This window comes from Anomaloglossus baeobatrachus, chromosome 1 (assembly GCF_048569485.1).
Source record: "Anomaloglossus baeobatrachus isolate aAnoBae1 chromosome 1, aAnoBae1.hap1, whole genome shotgun sequence".
NCBI classification, from domain to species: Eukaryota; Metazoa; Chordata; class Amphibia; order Anura; family Aromobatidae; genus Anomaloglossus; species Anomaloglossus baeobatrachus.
In genome coordinates, this window is record NC_134353.1 from 646,924,351 (window position 1) to 646,937,830 (window position 13,480).

General features: G+C 49.6%; 1 protein-coding gene across 2 annotated transcripts in view; it reads left to right on the plus strand.

The window, feature by feature from the left end:
* LOC142246654 (ubiquitin carboxyl-terminal hydrolase CYLD-like) overlaps positions 1 to 13,480 on the plus strand; it is a 94,442-nt gene that overhangs the window by 58,748 nt on the left and 22,214 nt on the right. For both annotated transcript variants that reach the window (XM_075319722.1, XM_075319727.1), the window contains exon 9: positions 5,655 to 5,746. In XM_075319722.1, coding sequence (XP_075175837.1) covers positions 5,655 to 5,746 — 92 coding nt within the window. The remainder of the gene's footprint in view (positions 1 to 5,654; positions 5,747 to 13,480) is intronic.

Below are 13,480 nucleotides of genomic sequence, written 5' to 3' on the forward strand. Positions count from 1 at the left end.
TTACAAAGGTCAATATCTCTGGAACCGTATAGTGACTTTACTAGTAACTGAAATACTTGGGAGCAGTAGGAATAACATAACAGCAAACATGGCTGGTGACAGGACTTCTTTAATTATGGATATTGTGTTGGTCATAATTACAGAAGCAGGACCATATTTAGGGTCACAACCAAGAGTTATACACAGTTTGTGTATATTTTTAATCACATTTGGTACAGTGGCATTTTTCAAATGAAATTTGGTTAATTTATTTAATCGGATGTGCTCTTGCCATTTTAATAGCTACACACAAATGTAAAAGTTGTGGTATTATGGAAAACAGGATGGGTAGAGGATAGACCTGTTGTGATATACAAATGATGAAAAAATGGAAACAAAATTTTCAAAATGTCTTACTTTAATCAGTCAGTATTGAGTATGAGCACTATTTTCATGAGTGACATATGGGATTTTGCCAGGTACCAGGAAAACCCCCAGCAGGTAATGCAACACACAAGGGCCACAATACAACGGAATGCCCTGGTGCTAGGGAGACGGGAGCAGGGTCACCATCTGCACTCCCCTGAGGTTGTAACCTGCATTACGTGAAGTACCTATACGGTTCTTTCACCCCATTGACGATCACGTGATTAAGCCCTTACTTGCCATAAACTTTCCCTGGGTAGTGAGCAGGCCAATTAGAGCACTAGTCTTGCCTCTGCAATAAAGAAACTCAAGGTTAGGATAACAAACACTGGAAATAGACACAAAAAGGAAAAATACTCCAAGCATCTACAATACAGCTAACACCACAGCTGCAAATCACAAGAAACAAAAGCTTCTTTCAGAGCCTTGCTACTTTCAAAGTGGACCGCAAAGAAGTAATGAGGATTCAGATTCTATCACCGGTGTCAGATGATAGGACATATGACTTTATATAGTGAAGGGAAGTGGTAGGAAAAGAGCTGCACCTGGGATTAAAACTATAGACAGCAGCAAGACAGGAAAGAGTACTTAACCCTAAACAGCACTACAATCAAGTACATGTTATTTAAATATCAGTAGTGGATCTGCAAATACTAAAGGGGGTGTTTCACGTAGCGATATCCGCTGGTGAAAGCACCCGCCCACCGTCGTTTGTGCGTCACGGGCAAATCGCTGCCCGTAGCGCACAATATAGTTCGGAGCTGTCACACGGGACTTACCTGGCTAGCGACGTCGCTGTTGCTCCTTTCTAAGGGGGAGGTTCGTTCTGCGTCACAGCAGTGTCATTAAGCGGCCGCCGCTCTGCTTCTATTGGGCGGAGATGAGCGAGACGTAACATCCCGCCACCCTCCTTCCTTCCGCATAGCCGGCGGCCGCAGGTGAGTGGTAGTTCGAGGTGTCACACGTAGCGATGTGTGCTGCCTCGGAATGACTAACATCCTGCGAGCTCAACAATCAATGATTTTTTGAAAAGGAACGACGTGTCAACGATAGACGATAATGTGAGTATTTTCCATCGTTAACAGTAGCTCGGAACTGTCACACGCAACGACGTCACTAACGATGCCGCAGAATCCGTGACCCCGGCAATATATCATTAGATACGTTGTTGCGTGTAACGGGGCCTAATGCGTTCTGATGCAGATTCACCCGAGATCTCCCCTGGGCGGGACACACTCATAACAACTATGCCCAGAAATACTCATACTTGCGTGCCTTGTCGGGTATTAATGAGGTTCTTAATGGTTATCTGAGGAATGTTCTACCACGCTGATGCATTTGGGCATACAGATCTTTTTTCAAAATGACAATGCCAGACTGAATGGTGCCACTTCTACTGTAAGCAGCCTGCATGACCTACACATGCTACCATGGCCTGCAGCGTCTCCAGACTTGTCTCCCACCCAGCACATCATAAAAGGCCATTGGTCAGCAATTGGAAAGGAAGTTGCCAATAGTGGATCATGATGATTTGCATGTTCAAGTGCATTCAGAATGGAAAAAAAAGGACAGAAGACGTGTTCACTCCTCGCTGCTGCTGAAGACTTTGCAAGGGAAGATCCAGAACAGTCCAGTGGTAAGTGTTTTTTTTTTTTTTTTTTTCATTCAATGTATTTCAAAGCCATTACAAGCTTCTTCAGGAAAAGTGCCACAGCCCTGGATCTTCTTTTGGAAAGTCTTAAACAGCAGCACGGAGTGAAACACGTCTTCTGGCCTTTTCTGCGTTGTCTGCACTGTCCTGTGCACTCTTGAATCTGCAGCAACTTCTCCGTTAGGGTACTTTCACACTTGCGTTTATTTCCTTCCGTTACAATCCGCCCTTTTGGAAAACAGCGGAATCCGTTAACGAATTCCGCTGTTTCCCATAGACTTGTATGGGTGACGGATTGTACCAAAAGGACCTGCGTTGCTTCCGCTGGGCGACGCTCCGTTGCTTCCGCCCAGCGGGAGGAACGCAGCATGTAACGTTATTTTGAGCAGCGGAATCCTCTGGATTCCACTGCGCATGCTCCTTTTTTTTTTTTTTTTTTTTTTAATCAAACTTTTATTTTGGCTCGCGGTGGCCGAACGTTCAGCTGAGCGCCCAGCCATCGGCAAGCGACAGCGCTCAGCTGAGCGACCGGCCACCGGCATGCCCGGCCGCCGGCAAGTCACAGCGCTCAGCTGAGCGCCCCGCCCGCCGACATGCCCGGGGCGCCGGCAAGTGACAGCGCTCAGCTGAGCGCCCGCCCGCTGGCGCGCCCCGCCCGCTGGCATGCCCGGCCGCCGGCATGCCCGGGCGCCGGCAAGTGACAGCGCTCAGCTGATCGCCCGGCGGCCGTCTGCAGGGAGCGATCAGCTGATCACCCGGCAGCCGTCTGCAGGGAGCGATCAGCTGATCACCCGTTGGCCGGCTTCAGGGAGCGATCAGCTGATCACCCGGCGGCCGGCTGCAGGGAGCGATCAGCTGATCACCCGGCGGCCGGCTACTGGGAGCGATCAGCTGATCGTTTACAATAGTCTGCCGCTGGTAAAACTGTAAAAAAAAAAAAAAAAAATCAAAACGAATTGCGTTGTTTTACAGCATCCGTTGCATCCGTTGTGCCACTATATGCAACACATCCGTTGCATCCGTTACACAACGCAATGCAACGGATACCGTTCAACGCAAGTGTGAAAGTACCCTTATCAAGCGCATGTAACTTGAAAAGGTGAGCATACCTCTTTTATTCCATTTTTAACAGATGATAAACCCTATTTTGTGCGTTTTCTCCTTTAATGTTCTTTCATTGTCAGCATGAAAGAATATTCCTCAGACAACCGTTAGTAACCGCATTGTCAGCAGCCCAGGCGTGTAAGAGCATGTATTTCTGAGTGTAGTGCTAACACTTGATACTGAATAAATTGAGATGTTGTGCAATTGATGAAAAACAATGGAAACAAAATTTTCATACCGTTCACGTTTCTATATGTCTCATGATTTCGAAAATTCCTTAACTTTTTCTTCTTTTTGTTGTAATTTCACTGTTGAAGAGGGTATGTGCCAGTGTTGTTTTTCTTAATTTTTTTGGATCATTCAGAAAGTAAAGGAAAAGGCTTTTAATTGTGTCTTGGGAGCATTAATAATTGGAGATTGTTGACGAGGTCTGTTCTACTGAGTCACAATTGGCACAAGGAGTGTAAAAATTCAGACCAGACTGTAGGAATTGGCTGTAATTTCCTAGAGACAAAAATGTGTTTAAACAGATTCAGACTTGTTTTTATTCACACAGCGTCCATTTAATCACATACTTGTACATAAACCCATTCCAGACCGCCCACTCTCCTTTGACAGCAGAAGATGTGGTTTCCATTCTGTATTGACATCTTTTGATGTTGCTGCATTAAATGTTGTCCCTCAAAAATTAATGTTCAAACCCCAATAGGGAATGTCAAATGAAGTATATTTGCAACATGCATCCATTTAAAAAAAAAAAAAAAAATGCGTGATTTTGGATTTAGGTTACAGTTTTGTCTGGGAGCGCTCCCTGCTGTTTGTCTTGTGGCTAGAGTGTAGGTCCACCTTCTGCTTTCGATGGTGGATGTAAATGCTCAGCCGTTTCCAGGCTCTGTCGTTCCAGATGTAATAAGGATGAGAGGGAGCAGAAGAAGGATCTCAAATAGATCGATATATGGTAGATGTGACATCACATGAAGCTGGAGATCATCAGTTAGGAGACGTTGACTGCAATGTGCTCCTGGGTGATGCTGGTCACATGAGACAACATAGTCTCCACCCACAGGTAGAGAATAGACTAGTGATGAGCAGACTCGCAGTTAACCAGGACTGGCGGGTCCCCGCTATCTGGTTTTTAAAATCCGGTTTCGGGCCAGATCCCGAGCCCCATATAAGTTTATGAGGACCAGAATCCAGTGATTTAAAAATAGTGGTAGAAGGGATAGGAGCAGGCTTGCTGTACTTACCGAAGCTCTGTCACGACTGTACACTGCTTCCAGGCCAGCCATTCATTTCTGGGGCCGCGTATTAGCCTTCACTGCATATGCATTGCTTTCCCCACCCACCAGCGTCTGTGATTGGTTGCAGTCAGATGCGCCCCCACCCTGAGTGACAGCGTGTCTGACGCTTCCAGTCACAGACCCGGTCTGTGGGTCTATCGTACAGTAAAAATAAATAAAAATTGTCATAGGGTCCCGCCCATATTATGATACCAGCACAGATAAAGCCACAGCCACATGCTGCATACCCCAGCCATGCGCTTATCTTGGTTGTGTATCAAAATAAGAGGACCCGCATGCAGCTTTTTTTTTTTTTTATTTAAATAAATAATTTTAAAAAACAACATGCGGTCTCTCTTTTTTGATACCCAGCCAAGATAAAGCCTGACAGCTGGGGGCTAGTATTCTCAGGCTGGGGAGACCAATGCTTATTAGGCCATCCCCCAGCCTAAAAATAGCAGCCTGCAGCTGCCCAAAATTGTCGCACCCATAAGATGCGACAATCCCAGCACTTTACCCGGCTCTTCCCGATTGACCTGGTACGGTGGCAATCAGGGTAATATAAGAGGTTAATGGCAGCCCACTGCTGTCACTAAGCCTTAGATTAGTAATGGGAAGGGTCTATGAGACATCCATTACTAATCTTTAAGTCAAAATAAAAAAACACAAACACTGAAAAATGTTTTATTTTAAATAAAATACAAAAAACACCCTCTTTCACCACTTTATTAACCCCAAAACACCCCTGCAGGTCTGACATAATCCACACGAGGTCCCATGACGATTCCAGCTCTTACATATTTGAAGTCACAGAGTGCGGTTATGGAATATGACCGCACATTGTAACTTCAGGCAGAGACTGAGCCGTGTGATAAGTGGTGACGTCACTCAGGTGATTGACAGTCACATCTGGAGGTTCCTACGGTCATCCACCTGTGACGCAGGTAACCTGACCTCAGGTGACCTCAGTATCGTCAGTGACCTCACCTCAGGTGAGACCTGCATGTCCTGGCAGAAAACTGCATTTTTTTTGCCAAGAGATGTAGATCTGGTGCTGAGATGTAGATTATTCCCATGCCCGGTGAGCTGTTATTGGAGACTGGTAACAGGAACTGCTTCTATCAGGAAATATTATCTGTACACTTTACTATATAAACATACGTAGATTTTTTTCATCACTGCTCTTATTTCCCATCTTCTGCTCTTATATGTAGAAATGGCTATGTATGTGCCACCAAGGTGATGACCTTGAGGAAGATTTTGGAAGCAGCAGGAAAAAGTACTGGGTTCACCGATGAAGAAAAAGGTAAGTAGGTAACCTGCCTAACAGTCCACATCTAGATTTGCTGTTCATAAACTACCGGAAAGGATGACCTGCTTTTAGGGAATTGATTATGTCTGTGAGTAAAATATTAGATGAGCCTAAATGGGTTGTCCACTACCCGGCCCATCCCTTCTCAATCAGTATGTTTGCTCTAAATAACATATCACATACTTACCTCCGGTGCCTCTTCCGGGTATAACACAACAACGTCACCCGTTCTCTTCAGCCAATCAGCAGCCACTTCCTCCTTCCTGCCTTTGAATGAATCCCATACATCTGGAGGAAGCTGCTGGTCTCTCACTTTCTCTGGATGTATGTGATTTGTTTGAAGGAAGGAAGACTGAGGAGGCTGCTGATTTGCCAGAGGGAATATATGCCGTTGTTATTTGCTATAGCTGGGAGAATCCGTGCCAACACCACTGGAACAGCACAGCAATGGAGGTCAGTGTACAGTAATGGCCAAAAGTGCTGGCACCCTTGAAGTTGTTCCAGAAAATGTATTTCTCCCAGAAAATTTTTGCAATTACAAAAGTTTTGTTATTCACTTCTTGTTTTTTTTTTTTTTGTGGTGTTCCAATACACAAAGGAAAAACAACTGGAATTTTTAACCACTTTTCTTTTGCAAACTGCTCCAGGTCTCTCCTATTTGAACAGTGACTTCTCGTAACAGCAATTTTAAGATCTCTCCGCAGGTGTTCAATGGGATTTGGGTCCTGGCTCATTTCTGGCCACTTTGCAGCGCTTTGTTTCCATTAACTTCTGGGTGATTAGGTTTGGCGTCATTGTCCTGCTGTAAAGCCTGCTTTACAAAAGTCGACCGATCGTGCAATTTCACGATCGATCGTACCTGCCCCCGTCGTTTGTGCGTCACGGGCAAATCGCTGCCTCTGTCGCACAAAGTCGTGAAACCTCCATCACACGTACTTACTTGCTGAGCGACGTCGCTGTGGGCGGCGAACATCCTCTTCCTGAAGGGGGAGGGACGTTCGGTGTCAGTGACGTCACACAGCCATCGGCCAATAGAAGCGGAGGGGCGGAGATGAGCGGGACGTAAACATCCGGCCACCTCCCTCCTCCCGCATAGCCGGCGGATGCCATGGGACGCAGGTAAGCTGAGTTCATCGTTGCCAGGGTGTCACACGGAGCGATGTGTGCTGCCCCGGGTACGATGAACAACTGGCGCCATTTTAAATAAACAATATTTTGAAACTGAGCGACGAGTACACGACTCACGATTTGAGAGCGATACTGCGTCGCTCGGAGGTGTTACATGAGATGACGTCGTGAACGATGCCGGATGTGTGTCACGAAAACCGTGTCCCCGACGATGCATGGCACGATAGCTCATCTCGTGTAAAGCACCCTTAAGACCCATAACCTAGGACACAAATCCAGCTTTCTGACACTGGGCACTACATTGTAACCCAAAATCCTTTGATAATATTCAGATTTTATGATGCCTAGGACACAGTCAATGCACCCAGTGCCAGATGCAGCAAAACTCCAGACATCTTTTGAACCTCCAACATATTTAACTATAGGTATGTTGGTCTTTTATTTGGAGGCCTCCTTCCATTTTTGGTAAACAGTAGAATGATGTGCTTTCCCACAAAGCTCTATTTCTTTTTCGCTCCTAATTGGGAGACCCAGACAGTGGGTGTATAGCTACTGCCCTCTGGAGGCCGCACAAAGAACTACACTTAAAAGTGTAAGGCCCCTCCCCTTCTGGCTATACACCCTCCCGTAGGAGTACAGATTCCTCAGTTTTAGCTTTGTGCGCAAGGAGGTCAGACACGCACGCATAGCTCCATTGTTTTTAGTCAGCAGCAGCTGCTGACTATGTCGGATGGAAGAAAAGAGGGCCCATAAACAGGGCTCCCAGCATGCTCCCTTCTCACCCCACTGTATGTCGGAGGTGTTTGTAAGGTTGAGGTACCCATTGCGGGTACGGCGGCAGGAGCCCACATGCTGATTCCTTCCCCATCCCTTTTTACAGGGCTCTGGGTGAAGTGGGATTTACTGGTCTCCAGGCACTGAGACCGGGCTCCATCTACAGCCCCTGGACAAGATGCTGGATGGAGCGGAGTACATCAGGGACATGGCCCTGCATCCTCAAGGTACTCTGTGTCCCCGTGCAGGCGCTCACACCGCAGCATGCTGGGTGTTGTAGTGCGCCGGGGGACATCAGCGCTACGGCGCTTGTGCCATGGCCTCATTCAGCTTAGCTGAAGCAGGCACACTTCCAGGAATCGGTCGCGCCGGCCGCTGGGACTGCGGCGCGGCTGGCACTTGTGGTGCGCCGGGGACTTCAGCGCGGCCCGCGCTTTTACGGCGGCCGCGCTGATAACTCGAGTCCCCGGCTTTTGCGGCCTGCTTCCGTTCGTTCCCGCCCCCGGACCTGCCAGTCAGGAGAGGGGCGGGACGCTGGCCACATCTAGAAATCGGTCATGCCGGCCGCTGGGACTGCGGCGCGGCTGGCACTTGTGGTGCGCCGGGGACTTCAGCGCGGCCCGCGCTTTTACGGCGGCCGCGCTGATAACTCGAGTCCCCGGCTTTTGCGGCCTGCTCCCGTTCGTTCCCGCCCCCAGACCTGCCAGTCAGGAGAGGGGCGGGACGCTGGCCAGTGCATCAGCGCTGAGGGCTGGAGTCGTTTTTACATACTCCAGCCCTCACAATCGGCACAGAGGGGACACTGTTTCCCGCACTTTTGTTTGGGAACTCCCACGGACCGCCCCTCTCCACAGACGCCGGCAGCCATTCCTGCTGACACGCTGAGCTGCAGAGGGGAGCCGGGGAGACCCAGACAAGGAATTCTGCAGCCTCTTACCCGCTATTCAGCGGGCGGTAAGCAGCCCTCAGGGCTCACCCCTCTTGTGCCAGTAGTATTCTTAGTATTTTGTTGCTACAAATACTTGGTATTACATAGCGCTGGTCGCCCTTTGGCTATAGACTCTCTCACATTGCAGAGAGCCAGCAGCATGTCGTCCGCAAAACGCAAGGGTGCCAAAGCACAGACATTATATGCTTCCTGCACCGCATGTGGGACTTTTCTACCGGCAGGCTCCACGGACCCCCATTGTGGGCAGTGCTCGGCCCCTGCGGCGCTTGCACAGCCGGGGCCTCTGCTGGACGTGACCCAGGGTGTACCACCTGTGAATGCTGTCCAGGTGACAGGCACTGAGTTTGCAGCTTTTGCTGACAGAATGTCTCTCACTATGTCACAAATTCTTGACACATTGCGAGCTAGGCCTGTACTTCAGGCCACGGACACTGTGCAATCATTGCCCCCTGGTCCCCCTCAGCTCCAAGCTCCGGGACGGGCATATACACCTCAGGGTGAAGACTCTGACTCGGACGATGGCCCCGGGCAGCCTAAGCGGGCTCGCTATGACGGGCCTTCACATTCATCTCAATGGTCAGGATCCCAGCGAGATGAATCTATGGGTGATGAGGCGGACGTAACTGATCAGGATTCTGATCCTGGAACCGCTCTCAATCTAGATACACCAGATGGTGACGCCATAGTTAATGATCTTATATTTAACATCAATAAGATGTTAAATATTTCCCCACCAGCTCCTCTTGTGGAGGAGTCAGCTTCGCAGCACGAGAGAATCCATTTCAGATACCCTAAGCGTACTTTAAGCACTTTTCTGGACCACGCTGACTTTAGAGACGCAATCCAGAAACCCCACGCTTATCCTGAAAGGCGTTTTCCTAAACGGCTTAAAGATACACGCTATCCTTTTCCCCCTGAGGTGGTCAAAGGTTGGACCCAGTGTCCAAAAGTGGATCCTCCAATTTCCAGGCTTGCAGCTAGATCCTTGGTTGCAGTTGAAGATGGAGCGGCACTTAAAGATGCCACTGACAGGCAGATGGAGCTCTGGCTGAAATCCATCTATGAAGCGATTGGAGCGTCATTAGCGCCTTCTTTTGCAGCCGTATGGGCACTCCAAGCTATCTCAGCCGGGCTTGCGCGAGTTGACTCCGTCACACGTGCATTTGCCCCGCAGGTAGCACCATTGACCTCGCAAATGGCGGCATTCGCGTCGTACGCGATTAATGCTGTTCTTGACGCTACAAGCCGCACGGCAGTGGCGTCAGCCAACTCCGTTGTTTTGCGTAGGGCCCTGTGGTTGAGACATTGGAAAGCAGATTCTCATTCCAAGAAGTGCTTAACCAATTTGCCTTTTTCTCGTGACCGATTGTTTGGAGAGCGTTTGGATGAAATCATCAAACACTCCAAGGGTAAGGACTCATCCTTACCGCAACACAGACAAAACAGACCCCAACAGAGGAAGGGTCAGTCTGGTTATCGGTCCTTTCGAGGACCGGGCAGGTCCCAATTCGCATCGTCAAAAAAGACTCAAAAAGACCAGAGACGCTCAGATTCTTGGAGGTCTCAGTCACGCCCAAAAAGGGCAGCCGGAGGAACCGTTGCCAAAACGGCGTCCTCCTGACTTGAGGTCTCCGATTCCCACACCCGCGGTCGGTGGGAGGCTTTCCCACTTTGGCGACATCTGGCTGTCACACGTCAAAGACCGTTGGGTGAGGGATATTCTGTCTCACGGGTACAGGATAGAGTTCAGTTCTCGTCCGCCAACTCGTTTCTTCAGAACTTCTCCCCCACCAGACCGAGCCGATGCTCTGTTGCAGGCGGTGGCCGCTCTAAAAGCGGAAGGAGTGGTGACCTCCGTCCCTCTTCAGGAACAAGGTCACGGTTTTTACTCCAATCTGTTTGTGGTCCCAAAAAAGGACGGATCGTATCGGCCCGTCCTGGATCTAAAGTTGCTCAACAGACACGTAAAAGTCAGGAGGTTCCGGATGGAATCCCTACGCTCCGTCATAGCCTCAATGTCTCAAGGAGATTTTCTAGCATCAATAGATATCAAAGATGCGTATCTCCACGTGCCGATCGCACCAGAGCATCAGCGTTTCCTACGCTTCGTCATACACGACGAACACCTGCAGTTCGTAGCGTTACCTTTCGGTCTGGCAACAGCCCCCCGGGTCTTCACCAAGGTCATGGCAGCAGTAGTAGCTGTTCTGCACTCGCAGGGTCACTCGGTCATCCCGTATCTAGACGACCTGCTTATAAAGGCACCCTCTCAAGAGGCATGCCAACACAGTCTGAAAGTGGCACTAGACACTCTCCAGAGTTTCGGGTGGATTATCAACTTTCCAAAGTCTCATCTAACCCCGACCCAATCTCTGACTTATCTTGGCATGGAGTTTCATACTCTCTCAGCGATAGTGAAGCTTCCACTGGACAAGCAGTGCTCGCTGCGGACTGGAGTGCAATCTCTCCTTCAGAGCCAGTCGCACTCACTGAGGCGCCTCATGCATTTCCTAGGAAAGATGGTAGCAGCAATGGAGGCAGTCCCGTTCGCGCAGTTTCATCTGCGCCCTCTACAATGGGACATTCTACGCCAATGGGACGGGAAATCGACGTCCCTCGACAGGACTGTCTCCCTCTCTCAGACTGCCAAGGACTCTCTGCGTTGGTGGCTTCTCCCCACCTCATTGTCACAGGGAAAGTCGTTCCTTCCCCCGTCCTGGGCAGTGGTCACGACGGATGCGAGCCTATCAGGGTGGGGAGCGGTGTATCTCCACCACAGGGCTCAGGGGATGTGGACTCTGGAAGAGTCCACCCTGCAGATCAATGTTCTGGAAATCAGAGCAATCTATCTTGCCCTGCGAGCCTTCCAACAATGGCTGGAAGGCAAACAGATTCGGATTCAGTCGGACAATTCCACGGCGGTGGCGTACATCAACCACCAAGGGGGAACACGCAGTCGCCAAGCCTTTCAAGAAGTCCAACGGATTTTGACGTGGGTGGAAAGCAGAGCGTCCACCATATCCGCAGTTCACATCCCAGGCGTGGAAAACTGGGAAGCAGACTTTCTCAGTCGCCAGGGCATGGACGCAGGAGAATGGTCCCTTCACCCGGACGTGTTTCAGCAGATCTGTTGCCGCTGGGGGACGCCGGACGTCGATCTGATGGCGTCACGGCACAACAACAAGGTCCCAGTTTTCATGGCACGGTCTCACGATCACCGAGCACTGGCGGCAGACGCCTTGGTTCAGGATTGGTCGCAATTCCGACTCCCCTATGTGTTCCCACCTCTAGCATTGTTACCCAGAGTTCTCCGGAAAATCAGGTCCGACTGCCATCGAGCCATACTCGTCGCTCCAGATTGGCCAAGAAGGTCGTGGTACCCGGATCTGTGGCATCTCACGGTAGGCCAACCGTGGACACTACCAGACCGTCCAGATTTGCTGTCTCAAGGGCCGTTTTTCCATCTGAATTCTGCGGCCCTGAACCTGACTGTGTGGCCATTGAGTCCTGGATCCTAGCGGCCTCAGGTTTATTTCATGAAGTTGTTGCCACAATGAGACAGGCTAGAAAACCATCCTCAGCTAAGATCTATCACAGAACGTGGAAGATATTCTTAGCGTGGTGCGTGGCTCAAGGGTTTTCTCCCTGGCCATTTGCATTGCCAACTTTTCTTTCCTTCCTGCAGTCTGGGTTGGAAAAAGGCTTGTCGCTTAGCTCTCTTAAGGGTCAAGTCTCCGCGCTATCCGTATTCTTTCAGAAGCGCTTGGCACAGCTTTCTAAAGTACGCACTTTTCTCCAAGGAGTTTGTCATATCGTTCCTCCTTACAGACGGCCATTGGAACCCTGGGATCTGAACAAGGTTCTCATTGCTCTCCAGAAGCCGCCTTTCGAGCCTTTGAAAGAGGTTCCCCTTTCTCGGCTTTCACAAAAGGTAGTTTTTCTTGTGGCGGTCACGTCTCTTCGAAGAGTGTCCGAGCTAGCGGCGTTATCTTGCAAATCTCCCTTCCTGGTGTTTCACCAAGACAAGGTAGTACTGCGTCCAATTCCAGAGTTTTCTCCCAAGGTGGTTTCTTCCTTTCATCTCAATCAGGATATCACTTTACCATCTTTGTGTCCGCATCCAGTTCACCAATTTGAAAAGGGTTTACATCTGTTGGACCTGGTGAGAGCACTCAGGATTTACATTTCTCGCACGGCGGCTCTACGCCGTTCTGATGCGCTCTTTGTCCTAGTCGCTGGTCAGCATAAGGGATCGCAAGCTTCCAAATCCACCCTGGCGCGGTGGATCAAGGAACCAATTCTTCACACATACCGTTCTGCTGGGCTTCCGATTCCATCTGGACTGAAGGCCCATTCTACCAGAGCCGTGGGTGCGTCCTGGGCATTGCGGCATCAGGCTACGGCTCAGCAAGTGTGCCAGGCGGCTACCTGGTCGAGTCTGCACACGTTTACCAAACACTATCAAGTGCATACCTACGCTTCGGCAGATGCCAGCCTAGGTAGACAGGTCCTTCAGGCGGCGGTGGCCCACCTGTAGGAAGAGGCTGTCTGACAGCCCGTTCATGTGGTATCTTTTTACCCACCCAGGGACTGCTTTTGGACGTCCCACTGTCTGGGTCTCCCAATTAGGAGCGAAAAAGAAGAAGGGAATTTTGTTTACTTACCGTAAATTCCTTTTCTTCTAGCTCCAATTGGGAGACCCAGCACCCGCCCTATTTGTTCTTAGGGTTTCGTTTTTCGGGTGCACATGTTGTTCATGTTGTTTCTTAAGTTCTCCGATCATGTTATCGGATTGAATTTGTTTTTGAAACTGTTATTGGCTTTCCTCCTTCTTGCTTTGGTACTAAAACTGAGGAATCTGTACTCCTACGGGAGGG